This window comes from Marmota flaviventris, chromosome 11 (genome assembly GCF_047511675.1).
Source record: "Marmota flaviventris isolate mMarFla1 chromosome 11, mMarFla1.hap1, whole genome shotgun sequence".
Taxonomy (NCBI): domain Eukaryota; kingdom Metazoa; phylum Chordata; class Mammalia; order Rodentia; family Sciuridae; genus Marmota; species Marmota flaviventris.
Genome location: NC_092508.1, coordinates 25,961,603 through 25,982,259, shown reverse-complemented (window position 1 = coordinate 25,982,259; position 20,657 = coordinate 25,961,603). Strand labels below are relative to the sequence as shown.

Below are 20,657 nucleotides of genomic sequence, written 5' to 3'. Positions count from 1 at the left end.
TGGGTATGAGGTGTCTCCCAAAGACTCATGTATAAGACAATACAAGAAAGTTTAGAGGTGAAATGATTGAGCTATGAGAACCTTAACTTAATTAGTACATTAATACCCTGATAGAGACTAAGTGGTAACTGTAATTGGGTAGAGTATGGCTGGAGGATGTGGGTCATTGGGGGGCATATATTTTGTCTCTAGAGAGTGGAGCTGCTCTCTCTGCTTCATGGTACCATGTCCCCAGTTGCTTTCCTCTGACATGCACTTCCGCTATGATGCCTCTTCAGGCCTGAGGAATGGAGCCAACTGTCTATGAACTGAGACCTCTGAAATTATGAGCCCCTAATAAACTTATCCTCCTTAAAATTGTTCTTTTCAGGTCTTTGGTCACAGTGGCAAAGAAACAAACTAAAACAAATAGTGACAGCTATTATCAAATATTCAAATAACTATACAAAATTATATTATTACATGATATTTTAAGTGTTATGTGTTTTACCCATAAGACTGAGTTAACTATAAATGCAGACTTTGTATTCTTCATATTTATATCTCTATAACTTTGGCTACATGGTATATATCAAATAATTAATAAATTTTTTGTGAATGAATGACCAAAATTATAGGCAAGTACAGTTATTCCTTGGAATCATTGGGGGATTGATTCTGGGACCCCTGCAGACATCAAAATTCACAAGACATTTAAGTCCCTTATATAATATGATGTAGTATTCATATAGAACCTATGTATATCTTCCCATATACTTTAAATCATCTCTATATTATTAATTAATATAAAAACTATGTAAATGGTCGGGTAAATATATTTTAGGGAATAATGACATGAAAAACGATTTGTACAGGTTCAATGCAGATGAATACTTTTATGAATAATTTTGATTAGGGTTGGTTGAATCCAAGGATGTGTAACACATACCGATGGAAGGCCAATGTAACATAAAAAGAAAATACACATAATTACACATGCACAAGTATTCACATGTATAATAGAGAAGTACCTGATTGGGTAAACAAGATCTTAGCCTCAAATCACAATATTCATATTCCTTTTTATGACTCAACTTGTAAATCAGTTATCTACTTTATGACTCTTCTAATTAGAATTCTTACAAACGACCTTATCATAGTTGCCCTATACAATATGTAAGAATATTTACTTTCAAAGTAAATACTCAGTGATGCAAGGATGCATATAAAGTCAATAAAAAATGAAAAAGAGAAAAACAAACAATAAAAGAACCATTTCCATAATGAAATAATAGATAAATAACCCAACAAAAATAAAACCATATAAGTATTGAAAGTCAGTCTTTCAAAATAACCAGGCTGAGGGTTTAGCTCAATGGTAGACTTCTTGCCTAATATGCACAAACCCTGAGTTCAATCCTCAGTACCACAAAGAAAAAAAATACTAGAAATAAATATCAAGTAGTGGCATTTTAAAAATTTTAAGATTTGGTTTATACCCACCTATAAAGACTGTGAAGCCTACTTAGCCTGATTTTTACCAAGGTAATTTCTTCATTTAATGCTCCATCAAAAAATTTTGTTTTGAAAAATATAAAATTTTAATAAAGGCTACATCTCTTATACAACAATTATTATACTAAGTAACTTTCCTTAAATGAACTCTTTATAATGCATATCACTATATATCTAATATATATGTCACAATATATATATATCTCTATATATTTAAATTTTTTTGGTATCCCAGTACCCTAGTACTCCAATTGAACTCAGGGACACTCAACCTCTGAGCCATATCTGCAGCCCTGTTTTGTATTTTATTTAGAGTCAGGGTCTCACTTAGTGCCTCACTGTTGCTGAGCCTGGCTTCAAACCCTCAATCTTCCTGTCTCAGTCTCTTGAGCCACTGGGATTATAGGCATGCACCACCATGCTCAGCTGCATAATTTACAGTATAAGTACAACCATGACAAAAGTCATTGAGGACAAGACTGTAGTAAAAAGGCATAAATTATATTTATACATAAACCCCCTTCAAAAATCAAGGGAAGCTTGAGCCCTCAATATAGGGCAACATGGGCACTATGTGGCTTGGGCTTGCTCTACCACTCTCCAGCATCTACCACCAGACATCCTGCGATCTGTCTCCTTCCTCCCTAGGAAGTTTCAGGGCCCTAGCTCTGCTAGGGGCCCCTCCTCTCCTGGCTGTCAGGGCCAAGCCCCAGCTCTGTGCCTTGTCCTGGTTCATTTGAGCAAGGTACTGTCTCTGTTGCCACAAAACTGCTCCCTGGGCATGGACTCTGGAGCCTTGGGGTGGCTCTTACATTTCGAGTACTAGTAATACTCAGTGCCCCCAGGGCAGAAGCAGTGTTACCTTCAGTGTCTCCCCCTCCTCTATCTCCTCCTTGATCTTAGGGATGGCATGGTGTCTTAAGTAGTGATAGTCTTTTTTTGTGTGAAGTCCTAGCTTCTGACAAGTGTGTAAGCAGCCGCAGGAGGTGGGGAAGGGAGCTTGCCCCTGGATGGAAGGAGGAAGTGGTACTGATGATGGTGGTGGTCCAGGAAGCAGGAGCATGGGCTGTAGTAGCCCAAGCTGGGTGACTGGCAGCCAGGAATCTTGAGGACTCTGGAGAGGTGATCATCTGTAATCATCTGACAGTCTTCCTTGTACCTGCCTATAACCTGCTCCCGCGAGCTCAGTGCCTCCTTCTCTTTGTCCTTGTGATCTGCCAAGTTCTCCAGCTCCAACTTCAGCTTCTCCAGCCTCCAGATGAACTGGACCACAAAGATAGCGGGCATCATCTCCTTGGGCAGGCAGTGGGTTCTTGGGAAATGAAGTAGGGACACTTGGCCATTGGCCTTGGCACTATAAAGCATTTCTCTCTGGAGCTGTTTCTTACAACTCATGGGATAAAGAGGGATTCCATTCTACGCTACTGTCCTTCAAGGACATGGAATCATATGTCAGCGCATCACTGGGTATCTCACTGTCACTAGTGCTGGTGGCTTGTACAGTACAAAGACACAGCCAGAACCCATGTGGTATGGATTGATAGGATCACTCCTCTTGAGGGACCTGCATCCATGTTCAGACAGTTCTGTGGACCGCACAATCATTGTGGACCTCTGAATTTTGTTGGACAATCCAATCATTCTGGGAGAAAGTTTGCACTTGAAGTCAGCACAAGTCCATTTCCTTTCTTTGTTCAAGGTAGGGAGGTAGCCATGCAAGACCTTTAGACTCCTGAGTTCGGCATTACTCAGGTAAGCTGTGTTCTCTCCCCGACTCCTCACATATTCAAGGTATATATTAAAAGTCAAAAACATGTGGTAGGCATTTTTCCTCCATCACCAAATGGATCTCAGTCTGCGCCTGGTCAACATGATGGAGTCAATTTGTTGGTTCTTGATATCATCTCTTATGTAGGACTTGGTGGCAGGTTTCAGTTGCTTGGAGACAATGCTGTTGTTTTCGATGTACCTCTTGTAGATCACTTTGGCTACTCTCAAGTTTTCATATCCTTAAAGTTCATCTGCCTGAATCCACTCAAAGCAAACCAGAAGTCTGAGGTCTCCATACATTTCTTCCCCTCCAGGAAAGTCCAGAAGAGGTCAGCACCCTCTTAGTCACTCAGTCAGCAGTGCAGGGACTTGGTCCACCTAGTCAGAGGGGAATAGAGGAATGCGCTCGCTCCTTGGCCTCCCCCAAGCTGTCTTCATTTCACCTGGCATTGTAGCAGACAGACATGGGTTTTCTGACCTGACCTTTCCCCATCCCTGGCAAACAGGGTGGGATCCCCCTTCTTCACCTGGAACCAGGGGCTGAAGGGCATCCTCATGGAAGCAGCTTCTGGAATCCAGGAGAAGAGCCTTCCATTTTCTCTCTGCAATCCGTGGTGTGGGTGTGTCTCTGTCTATGTCTGTCTGTCTCTTTCTCTCTATGGCATTCTCTCTCTCTCTCTCTCTCACTCACACACACACACACTCGCTCTAGCTCTGCCTATCTCACTATCTCGCTCTCTCATCTCTTTCAAGTCAGTACGGGCTCATCTAAGCCTCCTCTCATTGATTAGCACACACTCTACACTAGACCTTGCGGCCCTGGCCTCTCCTCCTCCTTGACTCACAGTGGCAGCCCTGGGACCCCTGGTCTTGCGGCATGGGGGAACATAAGGAGTCTACCACAGGGGAGGGGGTCAAAAGTTTTTAAAATAATAAATCATAAAATTATTAATAGAATATTTGCTAATATAAAATCATACTTATTCCTCTATGGTAATTAAATTAGATAAAATTTAAATAAGATTAGAATTTTATTTGAAAAAAATTAGTGTTCACAAATGATATTCCATTAATATGCCTTCTACTTGCATCTTTAGAAGGAAAATTCAAAAAGAAAAGTAAATAAAATAAAATAGAACAAATGCTCTTCTTAAGAAAGGATTTCATAGGATATATATTTTTGCTCATAAAACATAAAAATAAGTTGCTAATGATTATAAAAGTTATTTTGTTAATTACATTCAGAAAAAAATCACTTTACAGAAGTTAAGATATAAAAAATTGACAAAAATTTAAGCCGAAATTTGTCCATATCTTCCAATCTTCTATGCCCAACCTATTTGTATGATCTTTATTTCCTCAACATGTACTGCAAAAGTAGCATGGTGCTTAAGAATACAAAAGGTACAAAATGGAAGGTGTGGAAAATAAGACAAAACTTCTATAGCAAATGTTATCACTGGCAAGCTTTTTTAGAAACAAATGATTTTCTAGAAACATTTCTCTCTCATTCCAAAGTTTATATTTATCTTAATTATATTACTTTGTTGTTATCTAAAACTGTATCTATGGTCTACTAATTACACTCTAGTAGTTCTTAAAATATAGCTATAATACTTTTGGATCAACATAATCAAAATAAAATTAAATGTGTAAAACCAAATTTAGAAGCATAATTATCACACTGATACCTACCTCCTAGAAATGCCATTAGCCAGACATTTATGGCTGCAGGATTTAGAGGAGAGTGGTGATGAAGTTGGAGACAAGTTGAGAGGGGCAATCAAACTGTTGATGATTTCAGTTAACTGTGCACTCTGCAAGTAAACAGTCAATCCTTTAATAGTGTTAAGCAAGGGATGTGAGTTAACTTCCAGGTCTATATTCCTATTCAGTACTTAAACTTCTCCTCAAACATGTAGTCGCTTATTTTTTTTAAGTTGTAGGTGGATACAATATCTTTATTGATTTTATTCATTTATTTTATGTGGTGCTGAGGATTGAACCCAGTGCATTATGCATGCAAGGCAAGTGCTCTACCACTGAGCTACCACCCCAACCCTGTAATTGTTTATATTTTAAGAAATCTCTTAATCTAGGAAGATGATTCATGCTACAATGATTTTTTTACTTTTTTCCCCCTTTGGCAATATTGGGGATTAAATCCATGGGCTTTCTACAACTAAGCTACATACCAAGCCCTTTTTATTTTTTATTTTGAGGCAGAGTCTCACTAAATTACCCAAGCCAATCTCGAACTTGTGCTCCTCCTCAGTCCCCTGAGTAGCTGAGATTACAGGCATGTACCAATGAGCCCAGACGATTTACATTTTTAATTATTCATTGTTTTCCATATCCTTTTTATTACAATTCCTTTATCTACCAATCTCATCCTCTAGAACATTTGAAACCAGCTAATAATATCTATAATCTTCCTTGAGACAACCCCATTAATAATAAAAAAATGATAGATATACTTTATTGTCCACTATATGCCAGGTACTACACTAGGCAACAAATTTAGAATAGTTCTAATCTTTAAAACTAATCTTCTAAGTAGATATTAGAACTACTGATATCACTATTAATACTAAATATAGATGATGAAATTATAGGAAAGAAAGACTAAGTAGTTTGAACAAGTATCATGAAGGTGTTAAAAAATGGAGGTAGGATCCAAATTTCAGGCATTCCAATTTAATATCAGATAAATTACTAAACAGCCTTCTGAATTACAAAATATTTATAAAAGTGGTTTGTTTTTTTGTTGTTATTTTTTATTTGTTTGTTTCGGTACTAAGGATTGAACCCAGGGTGCTTAACTACTGAGTCACATCCCCACTCCTTTTTTTATATTTTTATTTAGAGACAGGGTCTCACTGAGTTGCTTAGGGCCTTACTAAGTTGTTGAGGCTGAGTTTGAACTCATGATCCTTCTGCCTTAGCCTCCCAAGCCGCTAGGATTACAGGCATGCGCCACCATGCCCCGCTAAGTGGTTTGATTATATATTTCAACTAAGGAAAACTGTAGGTAACTATAGACCTAAAAAATAGGAGAAATATATAGGAAAATATATATTGTATTTTGGTTTACCAGGAACCAATCACTAAATTATTTCACAGTGTATGTTAAAAAAAAAAAAACAGGAAAATTAGATGTAGGCAGATATGAATCCATATTATTTCCTAGAGGAACAGTGTAACATGCAGCAGTGGTTAAGAATGATTATGCTCTGACAGATCTGTCCAGTTGCAAAGGATAGATATAAGGTAGATATGTCAGAATAATCAAACTTCTGAAGTCATTTACAATAGAATTTAGATACCAGAGAAAGTTTTGGAATCAGAGTAATTTGTTAGAGGCTTTTCTGACTTTCCATTTGAATAATCATTCTTTATAAAGACACTCATAAGTAAAGACACTCATATTCCAATATTATCTTTCACTAAATTCCTGAACAATAAATTTGGTCAACTTTTCAGATTTACCAACTACTTGTAACAAATATCCCTGTTCTTTTCCACTGAAAAAAGTCTAGTAATAAGCAATTTTGTTAGAAAAAGGATTTTCCAAGCCCTAGAATAGATGAATGATTACTTTAAAGCTATGTTCTAATTAAAATCTAAATAATTTAAAGAATATCAATATTAAAATAAAGACAAGTCATAGAGTAAATATTTTGATTGGGTGTAATGTAAATTTGCTAGTTTTATTTATTTATTAAATTGACTAATTAATTTTTGAGCTATATCCCCAGTCTTTAATTTTTTAGAAAGATCTGGTTAAGTTGCTAAGGGTCTTACTAAGTTGCTGAGGCTGGCTTTGAACTTATAATCCCCCTGCCTCAGCTTTCTGAATCACAAGGATTACAAACACGCATCACTGCACCCAGCAAATAGTCAAATTTTAGTAATCCATATCCCAGGCAGATACATATATAATAATATTTATTTGAGTAATTTATAAAATTGGTGAAAGTTATTTCATACCACAGATGCTTTATTCTGATTTTACCTGTTTTTCTATGTTTCGAAGAAGTAGGGTAGGGCTGCTTGGTGACATCTCAAAATCCTGTTCTGGTAAAGGATCTTGATTCCCTTGGGGAACCTGAGGATTCCCTGTAGTATTTAATGAAGCTGCTTGGTCAGCAAATTGTATTTGTTTTTTCAAAATGTCTTTTGGAAGCTGACATTCTTCTAGGATCACTATTCCCTAGACAAAGAGCAATGAAAAGAGTTGAAATTGAAACAAACTGATTACTAAAATCACCTTTAATACTACAGCACACGTGAAACTAAACAATATATTATCCCTTGGGAATCACAAAACATACACTTGAAAACACAGCTTAACTCTCTAAAAATTGGCTTATTTAAACTGTGTGCAATTCCTCAGAGCATTAATTTCCAGGATATATAAAGAACTCAAAAACTTAACACCAAAAGAAAAACTAAATAATCTAATCAATGAATGGGCAAAGGAATTGAATAGACACTTCACAGAAGAAGAAATACAATCGATTAATATATGAAAAAATGTTCAACATATCTAGGAATTAGAGAAATGCAAATTAAAACTACACTGAGATTCCAACTCAGTCCAATCAGAATGGCAGTTATCAAGACTACAAGTAACTAAATATTGGCAAGGATGTGGGGAAATGGATACACTCACACATTGCTAGTGGGACGACAAATTGGTACAACCACTCTGGAAAACAGTATGGAAATTCCTCAAAAAACATGGAATGGAACCACATTTGTCCAAATCATCTCAAAAAACGTTAAAAATCAGCATACTACAGTGACACAGCCACAATATTTATAGCAGCTCAATTCACAATAGCTAAGCTATGGAACCCAACCTAGTTGCCCTTCATTAGATGAATGGATAAAGAAAATGTGGTATCAATAGCTAAATTGTGGAACCAACCTAGATGCCCTTTAGTAGATGAATGGATTAAAAAATGTGGTATATATACACAATGGAATATTATTCAGCAATAAAAGAGAATAAAATCATGGCATTTGCAGGTAAATGGATGAAGTGGGAGAAGATAATGCTAAGTGAAGTTAGCCAATCCCCAAAAACCAAATGCCGAATGTTTTCTCTGATATAAGGAGGCTGATTCATAGTGGGGTAGGGAGCGGGAGCATGGGAGGAATAGACAAACTCTAGATAGGGCAAAGGGGTTGAAGGGGAAGGGAAGGGCCATGGGGTTAGAAATGATGGCGGAATGAAATGGACAACATTACCCAAAGTACATGTAGGAAGACACGAATGGTGTGAATATACTTTGTATCCAACCAGAGACATGAAAAATTGTGCTCTATATGTATAATATGAAGTAATGCAGTCCACTGTTTGTTATATATAAAAACAAATTAAAATTTTAAAAAAAAATTTAAAAAATAAAATGTGGTATACATACACAATGGAGTATTACTCAACCACAAAGGATGACTTTATGACATTTGCCAGCAAATTGATGGATCTGGAGATGAACATGCTAAGTGAAGTAAGCCAGTTCCAAAAAAAAAAAAAAAACCCAAAGGCTTAATGTTTTCTCTGATAGGGGGAAGTGAACCCACAATAACAGGTTGGGAGTGTGGGGAAGAACAGAAGTGCAATAGATTAAACAATGGGGAATAGAGGGAAGAGATGGGGGGATAAGAAAAGGAAAGACAGTGGAATGAATCTGACATAGTTTTCCCAGGTACTTATACGAAAACAACACAGTGAATCCCACCACCGTGTACATCCATAAGAATGGGACTCTAACTAGAATAAGATATATTCTATGCTTGTATAATTATATCAAAATGGATTCTGTTGTCATATATAACTAAAAACAACCATAAGAATGGGATCCTAATTAAAATAAGTTATATTCCATGTATGTACATCAAAATACTCTCTACTTTCATGTATATCTAAAAAGAATAAATTAAAAAAAATTTTTAAATGCATTAAAAAAAACCCACAATCAGCTTAAAAGTCTTCAAGTTTGAGATATCCAAGGAGCATTCAAATAAAATAAAATGTATGCAATTAATTTAACACATATGGCTTCAACTATCCTAGAGAAGCTTATAAGGTTTTTAATTATATGTTCCAGAAAAGACAATAGTTCCTAATAATAATGCTAGGCCTCCCACTGGCCACTTCCCAACACCCCCAAGGTCCTCACAGAGAAAACACTATGTTTCAGTCCTATAAACCCAGGGAGCTGGAATGCACCTGGAGAAAAAGTCCAATTGGAGTTCTTGCTGTTTATAGGGTAGCTGTGTTAATAATAAATACTCAGTCTTTCAACTCGTATGTGTTTTTTTTTTTAATTAACATCTTGCCTCCTTTGCTTTATGTACACTTATTATTCTGAACCACTTGAAAGTAAGTTTGCTGGTGTCTTGATACTTTATTCGGAAATATGTCAGCATGGATCACATAAGAACAAGGACATTTTACTTTATTATTACAATAGAATTATCACACACAAGGAATTTGATACTGCTACAGAAGTATTACCTAAATACCCCTTATGTAGATTTCCTTAACTGTCCTAAAACTGTCCTGTGGTGTTTGTCATTATTGTTTTCCATATTGCTGAATTGTAAGAAACTGAAGGAAAGAGGGGGGATCTAAATACCTGTAGTATTTATTATTCTGTAGTAACACATTACAATTGATGTTTGGTAAAAATAGCAAACGTGTTACTTTTTAAAAAGTAATATAGTGATTGTATGTCAACTTTTCAACAAAGGAGATCTAATCATTGATCTCAATGACTATTTTCTTGGAATACAAAAATATGACTATCAAGAACTTCTTTTGAATATGTTTCCTCAAATTTGTTGGGAATCAAATCCAGGACCTAGATACAATAGATACAGTATCATCAATCTCAAAAGCTAGCTAAAAGTATTCATTTAAAATTTTTCTAAGTCTCTCACAAGGTTTTCCATAAGCACCTGCATGCAAAAGCACCACAAGTTTTTATTATCATATCAATTTAATTACAATTCCCTTTGGTTTGATTGTAGTTTATATTACGGGCCATTCTATTTCAGATCAGATTTATTTCATAATTGCCATACTTACTGTATTACTTCTATGGAAAAATCTATTTTGAATATCAAAAGCCCAGTTTCCAAACCTTCAGAACATATCTTTATATAAGAAGAGGAGCTCCTATAATTAGCGCAATAAGAATGATGTTTTTAAAATGCAATTAGGGAGACATATTCACCTCTATCATCTATTTTTTCCCTTAAAATATTGACCTAGACAAAATTTAGCATGTGAAAAATGAGAGGTCCATGATGACCCACCACATGTCGTTGGCCATGATGATCCAAGAACATAGAAAGGGATAAAGATTAAATCTTTTGGGGACAATATAGAGAATTAAGAGTCTGTTCCTAAAAACTTAGGAAAAGAAATCAGTTGTAGTAATCCCAGCTACGCCAGGAGGCTAAGGAAGAAGGATCACAAGTTCAAGGACAACCTCAGCAACTTAGTGAGACCCTGTCTGAAAAAATGAAAAAGTGCTGGAGATGGAATACAGTGGTAGAGTGCCCTGGGTTCAAGACTCAAAAAAATTAGGTAAAGAATGCTTTATTTCTAGATACTAGACTATCCTAGATATTAGAAGAATATCTAATGATAGATATAAGATAAATAGCAAAGATCTGGAATCTTTTTAGAAAACGAGTTACATATAATAACAGAGAAGTAAAAACTCTAGTGTAAGATTAAAGCAAATCAACTGTTCTAGAAAAGACAATAGTTCCTGATAATAATGCTAGGCCTTCCACTGCCCACTGCCCAACACCCCCAAAGTCCTCAAAGAGAAAACACTATGTGTTAGGCCTATAAATCCAGAGACCCAGGAGGACAAGGCAGGAGAATCTCAAGTCAATATCAACGTTAGCAATTTAGAGAGAACCTGTCTCAAAATTTAGAAAAATTAAAAGGGCTGGAGGATATAGCTCAGCAGAAGAGCACCCCTAAGTTTGATCCTCTATATCACATGGAAAGAGAGAGAGAGGAGAGAAACCCTGTGTGGAAAAATAAACAATAGCCTCAGGAACATCTTTTTTATTCACATAAAGCCACCAAAGCTAATCTCAAGCAAACATTTAAATGAAAAATTTTAAATCACCAAAATACACAATGTGAGAGCCATTTTTCAATTAATTTTTTTTACAGTAACTCAAGAAGCTATAAGAGCAAAGAAAGTATTGTTTTCCCTATGTAGCATAATAGGTCAACTAAACTGTAAATAAAAAAATTAAACATCATGATTAATTCCTAAGAAATTTAAAGAGAAACTATGAAAATAAAACAAATATTGTGTTCCAATAGCATATTTGTTTGGTATTTTCTAAAAAATAAACATAATGTTATTTTTGTTGTTGTTGTTGAATTGGGAATCAAATCCAGGACCTAGTCCATGCGAGGCAAGTTCTCTATCACCAAAGTACACCTCCAGTCCTCATAATACTATTTAAAATTTTTTTTTTTTTAGTTTTTGATAGACCTTTATTTTATTTATTTATATGTGGTGTTGAGAATCAAATCCAGTGCCTCACATGTGCTCAGCAAGTGCTCAACCCAGCCCTTGTAATACTATTTTTAAGAGAACAAAGGGCTAGATACAAATCTAACCTAAATAAAGAGAAACATAAGGTCATATCAACCATCACTGGGAAGTTTAGATTTCTTTCCTTAAAATCATTTATAGGCATTATAAAAACATATGATCAAGCTTTTAAAAAAATTTAAACACCAATTACCTAGTATTGCTAGGATATATAGAATATTAAAATATCCTTTCTCTCACTTGGTAGAGTACTTGCCTCATATGCAAAAGGCTATGGGTTCAATCTCCAGCACCACAAAAAAAAAAAAAAAAAAATCTTTTCTCAAGTGAAAGGATTATGAATCAGACTTTCTAGATTCAAATATAAAACTCAGTCATCAATTTAACTGGGAACTCATATTCTTGGAAATTTCCAAGTTGTTTTATGCTTGATGTATTCTTAGAACTGTATTTACTATAAAAATGAATGTGGGGGCTGGGGTTGTGGCTCAGTGGTAGAGTGCTCGCCTAGCATGTATGAGGCACTGGGTTCGATCCTCAGAACCACATAAATGTTAAATAAAGATATTATGTCCACCTAAAACTAAGAAATAAAATAAATGATTTTTTAAGAATGAATGTGATATTATATCCACTAAAGAAAATGATCAAGAGGAAATGTAGTGGTACCCCCTTTCTCCACAGAAAAGTCTTAACTGGGCTTCTCCAGAAATCTTCACCATGGCTGACTTTGGGACTGTCAGCAAAAGAGTCTCTGCAAAAGAGTTCCATGTAGATAAACCATTGCCCTGTTTTACTTGGCCGGGAAAATATCAGCACTCCAGGAGCTAGACACCTCCTTACTAGTTTTTCACAAATGTATCCAGTATAGTAGTTTGTAGAAATATGCAAACAAGGCCTCTGGCCTTGAGCTGGGCTTCACAGAGATGTCTACATTTTTAAGATAAGAGAAGATACCAATTGGGCTCCATGGTAACAGCTGGTATGGAGAGGAAAGAAAGGGGAGAAGAAGTCTCCCTTTCTCAGGTGTTGCCCAAAACAGTGAACGAAAAAACTGCTTTTATGTGAACTTTTGCAGACTGTGAACTTCTGAGCCCCTCCCCTTACATGCTGGGTATAAAATTCTGAAACTACCTGAACTCAGGGGATTGATTGATTACAGCAAAAGCTGTGCCCTCTGAACCTGGCTGCAGCCAAAAAACTGTTTCCTGCCATCTTTGGTGCCTTCACTTGTCTGTCCCTACAACAGAAAGATTATCTGGTGATCTTCAAAGGATTAGAAAATCACTATAACTGAAGGATCCTGAAAAGAATGAGTGAGGAAAAAAGTAAGTATATTAAATTTAATATAAAATTTCATATGACTGTATGACTGATGTGATTCTATAGCATGTACAATCAGAAAAATTAGAAATTATACCCAATTTATGTATGTCAAAGTGTATAAATGCATTTTACTGTCATTCTACTGTCATGTATTACTAATCAAAACAAATTCAAAAATTTTAAAAATAGATGAAAAAAATTTCCATCGAGTAACTTTTTTTTTTTTTTTTTTTGGTGCTGGGGATTGAACCTAGGAGCACTATACCACTACTGGCTTATATCTTTTATTTATTTATTTATTTTTTTCAGACAGCATCTTGCTATATTGCTATATAAAGATCTTACTAAGTTGCTGAAGTTGGCCTTGAACTTGGGACCCTCCTGCCTCAACCTCCTGAGTCACTGAGATTACAGGAGTGCACCCCTCTTCCCAACTCCCATCAGAAAACTTCTTGAACATGGCTCCTTCAAATCGAACAGGCCCTAAGTATGAAATTTTATGTCTATACTTCTATAGGCCCTAAGTATGAAATTTTATGTCTATACTTCTACATCACAACCATGTCCTATGAGGCATTACATAATCATACTTTCCTAGCTTTCTCTCCCATTCCTGTATGACTCACAATTTTAGTTCCTTTGAATACTGTATTGCCATTCCTGAAACTGTATTCTTTTATGCCTTCAAACCTTAAAGGAATGTCTCTCTCTACTTATATCAGTTCATCAAGTAAGTACTATTTATCCTCCAATGCATACTGAGATATCACTTATTTCTCTTCATGTTTTCTCTGACCCTTACTAAGTAGTCTGTTAGTTCTACATCTTATTAAAAACATGTATTCCTGGACATAATACGTCATATTGCATCTAATGGTTTACATGTTCTCTCTCCCTTATCAGAATATAAACTCATGATATAACCTAGAATGTATTAGTCTTTATTCATGTGCAGACCCTAGGTGTGGATGGACTAATCATATTGTTCAAAGACTGATTCCTTTTCTTTTCAGCTTTTTCTTTCAGTCTAATTCCAATCAATATAATAACATTATCTTCAGCATGTCTCCTATATCACCACATTGAAAGAATCTGCCCACAAAAACAAAGTTACAAAGAGATATTTAGCAATAGTTAAATAGGACTTTATGGGATTACATGAGAACTCTTCATATTATTATTTCTATGGGAAAACAGAATTTCAAAAGCAGCCTATAATTTTCAATACATCAAGTATCAAGCAGCCTATAATTTTAGGGAAGCAATGTATTTTTAAGCTAGGAAAATACCATGTTAAAATTTCCCTGGCTGGAATTAATATGGCATTTATTTATGTGTCATGATGTGCTTAATTTTTATCCCCATTAAACTGAAGTCCCTAAAAATGTGATAACTCTGCAAGTTTTTATTTACCATTGTGTATCCTAAGCACATATTAGATGTCTGACTATTTGTGAAAGGAAAGAAGGGAAAGAGTGAAGGAGAGAGGGAAGAAAATAAAAAGAAAAGAGAAAAGAATAAATCTTATTTAAAAATTTTTTAACATTTGATTTAATTGTCATCGATACTGAAATAACTCCAAATCTATATCTTGTTAGAGATCTAATTTCTCTAATACCTTATATTTCCAACTCCTTTAAAATATCTCAACATAAATGTCCAATAAAAATTGTCAATCTGTGAAAAGGTTCATTTTGTCAAATTTCCTATAAATTAAGCCTTTTTAGGAAACTGCAGATCAATAACTAAGGGAAGAAAAGGATTAAAATTCTAATCACTTGGGGGATACTGAAAACATAACCAATGACCAATATTTTCCTATGTCTATGTATGTGTTTGTGCAGGGCAGAGGTGGGGGAAGAATTTTGGTAATTGTCACAAGTATATGATTTGAAAAGGCACCACAAGGGTCATCTTATTCTTCAAAAACATACATTCTAAGTGATCATTAGGCTCAAAGCATGAAGTGGTCTTTGAGAATATGTGGCTTTTATCTCTATTCCCACATAAAATCTTTCTGGTAATTTTCTTATATCTTAATATTTACCTCCAGAGTTACTATTATACATTACTCTGTTCTCATCTTGATTACATACTAGAACTGCTAGAAAACAATTCCCTCCCACACCCTTTCTTCACTGATGTATCATATACTATGTTATCATGACATTACTGAAATGAAAAAAATATATATTTTTTTAAATATCATTTTTTTTATTATTGTTGTTTGCTTTTTATGTGGTGATGGGGATTGAACTCAGGACCTCATGCATGCTAGGCAGGTGCTTTACCACTGAGCTATTTCCATAGCCCCAAGAAATATATATTCTATACTGAATTATAATCCTAGAGAAATACTTTAAATATAATCTGATTAATTAATTCCTCAAGCAAACATTCAAGTGCATCTCCAGGACTTTTCCTTCATCATAAGTCCCATAGCACTATAATCATACTTGTTATGTTTATTTTCTCCCTTATATTATAGCTATTTATCATATAAGGAAAACACTATAACTTATTTTAAGATTTTTTACCTCTGGTAATGTACTTTCTCTTTATTCCTAATACCCTTATTTGTAAAAATGAATTTCATGCTTACCAATAATTAAGGTCTTGTAAATTTTAAATGAAATAATACATGTAAATTGCTTAAAATAGTTCCTTGTGTATTTTAGACATTCCATTATAGCTTACTGTTGTTATATCATCACCAAAAGTAATATATTAAGCTGGGTATGGTGGTACATGACTATAATCTCAGCTACTCAGAGGCTGAGGCAAAAGGGCTACAAAATCGAGGCCAGCTTGAATGACACAATAAGACGTTATCTCAAAATTTATAAAGAGATGGGGATATAGCTCAGTGGCATAATTGCCAAACATATGCTAGACCACAGGTTTAATCGCCAGTACCAAAAAAAAAAAAAGTAATGTTAAGATCCAGGTAGACAGAATATTGAACATGATTATCTATTAGACACTGAATAAATAAAATGGAGAAAGACAAAGACAGAGATAGTTAAAAGACAATTTCTACTTAGAATTAAACCAAAGTTCCTAGCCTATGCAATAAAGGAAGAAAAAGAAATTTTTAAAAAACATAGATATCATTATCTTACTCATACAATACATAGTCATGAGTTTTCTTAGAATGAGAAACTTTAAGTAACTTATATAAAGGCTACCAGTTCTAACAAGAATCTAGAAAGATCACAGGATACTTGACCAACATTCGGAAATCAACTCTTATAATCAGGTAATGAAGACTAGCAAAGTTAAAAAAAAAGAAAGAAAGAAAAAGAGAAAGAAAAAAAAAGGAAAAACCTTTACACTTAAAACCCACAAAAAATTTCTAAGAAAAAATTAAAGATCTAAATAAATGGAAATAATACACATTCATTGACTCCAATATCCCATATTGATAAAATGTAAATTCTCTACACATTGAATATAATCTGAAATAAAATACCAAAAGAAAGCTTTATATAAAATAACAAGTTAATACTAAACTTTCTATGGAAATAAAAGATCTAATCACTGAAATGATTTTGAAAAAGAACAAAGTTGGAGAGCTTACACTATCTACTATCAAAGTTCATTATAAAACTGTCAAGGCAGTGTAATTTTGACATAGAGATGGGAATGCAGGTAAAAAAAATCAACGGAAAAAATAAAACATATAGAAACAAACCTATAGATATATAGATATAGATGATATAGATATAGATAGATATATATATGGCCAGTTGATTTTTTTACAAAGATAAAAAGTTAGTAAAATGGGCAACATGGTATTTTTATGGAATGGTGTTGAATCATCCAGATATCAGTTTAGAAAATCAATCAGAAATTCTTCTGTTGGGATGTACTTAGGTTCTCCTAACTCTAAACATACATTAAAATTAATTCAAACTAACCATGGAACTATGAATAAAATCCAAAGCTTTTAAGATACTTTAGGAAAAAACATAAAGAAAAATATTTGCTACCTTTGTTATCTTTGTGTCTTAGAAAGGACACAGCACAAAAAATAAAACAAAATAACTGACAGACTGGATTGCATCAAAATTAAGAAATTTGCCTATTGAAAGACACAATTAAGGAAATGGAAAGGGAAACCATATGGTGGAAGAAAATATATGTCTGACAAATGATGTGTTCATAATATACAAAGTACTCTGATGACTATAATAAGTGGATTACAACTCAGTTAAAAGATGAGCAAAAGATTTAAACAAATACTTCGCAAAAAAACAGTAAATGAATGGTGTTAGAAAATCCTCTCCATCATTAGTCATCAGAAAATAAAATAAAATCAATGAAACCAAAGAGATACCATTATACTTTCATCAAGTTGACAAAATGTAAGACTAATAGTGCCATGTGTGAAAGGAAATATTCATACCTTATTGGCAACAGTGTAGAGCATTATAGTCACTTTCAAAAACAGTTTTGCAGTTTTCTTAAAGATTTAAACCTACTTTCTATGACCCAATAATTCTACCTTTCTTTTATCAAGGAAAATAAAATGTATGGCTATGCAAAAACTTATAAAAATATTTATTTACTAGCATTTACCCATTGTATGCTAGGTTGAGATACACCTTCCAGCTAGGTATATCTAGCTACAAAGAAGCTAAATGGGATTCCTACAAAGAAGCACAATTCTTAATGATAATCTCACAATAGTAAATAAAAAAGAAGAGATAATCTATATGTATAAGAGCCAAAGGCCATCACAAACCAGAAGTTTGCTCAAAACTGTAAACAACCCAAATGCTAATGAGTCGATAAACTAACAAATTGATAAATATCCATAAAATAGAATACTATACACTAAGGAATAAAATATTAATGCATACAAAATCATGAATCCCAAAATGTTATGCCATTTTCAAACAAAATAATGTGTGCTATGAGTCCAGTAGTTATAAAAAACTACAAAAAATACAAATATGGTCTATACTTACAGAAAATATATCTGAGGTTTCCTGGGGCATCACAGTGGGGAGTGGAGGAGATTGGGGAAAGGTATGAAGAGAAGGAGACAGAAAACTCAAATTACTAAAATCCATGATTTAAAAGGAAATATCACAACAGACACTATAGAAATACAGAAGAAAATTAAAAACTATTTTGAAAATTTGTACTCCAATAAATAGAAAATATCAAACGCATTGACAAATTTCTAGAGTCATGTGATTAACCAAAGTGAATCAGGACAATATACACAGGTTAAACAGATCAATTTCAAGCAATGAAATAGAATACACCATCAAATACCTACCAACCAAGAAAAGCCCAGGACCAGATAAAATCACAGCTGAGTTCTAAAAGACCTTCAAAGAAGAAATAATACCAATACTCCTCAAATTATTCCATGAAATAGAAAAAGAAGGAACACTTCCAAATTCATTCTATGAGGCTGATATCACCCTGATTCCAAAATCAGACAAAGTCACATCAAGGAAAGAATACTTGAGATCAATATCTCTAATGAACATAGATGCAAAAATTCTCAATAAAATTCTGGCAAATCGCATACAAAACATATTAAAAAGATAGCGTACCACGATTGAGTAGGGTTCATCCCAGGGATGCAAAGTTGGTTCAACATATGAAAATCAATAAATGTAATCCATCACATCAATAGATGTAAATATAAGAATTATGCAATCATCTCAATAAATGCAGAAAAAGCATTCAACAAAATACAGCACCTCTTCATGTTCAAAACACTAGAAAAACTAGGGATAATAGGAACATATCTCAACACTGTAAAAGCAATCTATGCTAAACCGCAGGCCAACACCATTCTAAATGAAGAAAAATTGAAAGCATTCCCTCTAAAAACTGGAACAAGACAGGGATGCCCTCTTTCACCACTTCTATTTAACACAGTCCTTAAAACTCTAGCCAGAAAAATTAGACAAATGAAAGAAATTAAAGGGATAGAAATAGGAAAAGAAGAACTCAAAACTATTTCACTATTTGCCAATGAAATGATTCTATACTTACAGGACCTGAAAAATTCCACCAGAAAACTTCCAGAACTAATAAATTAATTCAGCAAAATAGCAGGATATAAAATCAACACCCATAAATCAAATGCATTTCTATACAGCAGTGATGAATCCTCCAAAAGAGAAATTAGAAAAACTACCCCATTCACAATAGCCTCAAAAAAAAAAAAAAAAGAAAAAAGAAAAAAAAAACTTGGGAATCAACTTAACCAAAGAGATGAAAGACCTCTACAATTAAAACCACAGAACACTCTAATAAAGAAATTAAAAATGAACTTAGAAAATGGAAAGATCTCCCCTGTTCTTGGATAGGCAGAATTAATATTGTCAAAATGACCATACTACCAAAGGACTACACAGATTTAATACAATTCCAATCAAAATCCCAATGACATTCCTCATAAAAATAGAAAAAGAAATTATGAAATTCATTTGGAAAAATCAAAGATCCAGAATAGTCAAAGTAATAACATTTACAGCAATTAGAGAAATGCAAATCAAAATTACTCTAAGATTTCATCTCATTCCAGTCAGAATGGCAGTTATTAAAAACACCAGCAACAATAAGTGTTGGTGAAGATGTAGGGGGAAAAGGCACACTCTTGAACATTGGTGGGTGGGACTGAAAATTGGTACAATCAATCTGGAAAGCAGTATGGAGATTCCTTAGAAATCCTGGAATGGAACTATCATTTGACCCATCTTTCGCACTCCTCAGCATACATCCAGAGAACTTAAAATCATCATACTATAGTGACACAGCCACATTAATGTTTATAGCAGCACCATTCACAATAGCTAAATTATGGAACCAACCTAGATGTCCTTCAATAGATGATGGATAAAGAAACTATGGTATATACACATAATAGAATATTACTCAGCATTAAAAAAATAAAATCACGGCATTTGCAGGTAAATGGATGGAGTTGGAGAATATGATGCTAAGTGAAGTAAGCCAAGACCAAAAATGAAAGGCCAAATGTTTTCTCTGATAAGTGGATGCTGATCCTTAAGGGGGCTAGGGGGGCATGAGAGAAAAGGAGGAACTTTAGATAGGGCAAAGGGGAAGGAGAGGAAGCTAGGGAGTATGGGGGTAGGAAAGATTGTGGAAAGAGATGGATACAATTACCCTAAGTACATGTATGAAGACACGAATGGTATGACTCTACTTTGTATACAGAGACATGAAAAATTGTGCTCTATTTGTGTACTATGAATTGAAATGCATTCTGCTGTTATATATAAGAAATTAGAACAAATAAATTAACTAATTAAAAAAAAACTTCCCAAATTTGAAGAAAGACATGAATACCCAAGGCTCCTAACAAGCTCTAAGTAAGATGAAATCAAAGAGATCCACACAGAAGTAAATTATTATCAAACTAGTGAAACACACACACACACACACACACACACACACACAAAGGAATCT

The 20,657-nt window shown here is 34.3% G+C and overlaps 1 protein-coding gene and 1 pseudogene across 4 annotated transcripts in view; both read right to left on the bottom strand.

Moving 5' to 3' along the window:
• Positions 1-20,657, bottom strand: part of Kansl1l (KAT8 regulatory NSL complex subunit 1 like) — a 132,038-nt gene that overhangs the window by 68,200 nt on the left and 43,181 nt on the right. For all 4 annotated transcript variants that reach the window (XM_027941646.2, XM_071618845.1, XM_071618843.1 and 1 more), the window contains exons 4-5: positions 7,280-7,477; positions 4,960-5,081 (exon numbers count right to left, since the gene is read on the bottom strand). In XM_027941646.2, the coding sequence (XP_027797447.1) occupies positions 4,960-5,081; positions 7,280-7,477 (320 nt within the window). The remainder of the gene's footprint in view (positions 1-4,959; positions 5,082-7,279; positions 7,478-20,657) is intronic.
• LOC114097841 (axin-2-like) lies at positions 2,043-3,815 on the bottom strand (annotated as a pseudogene).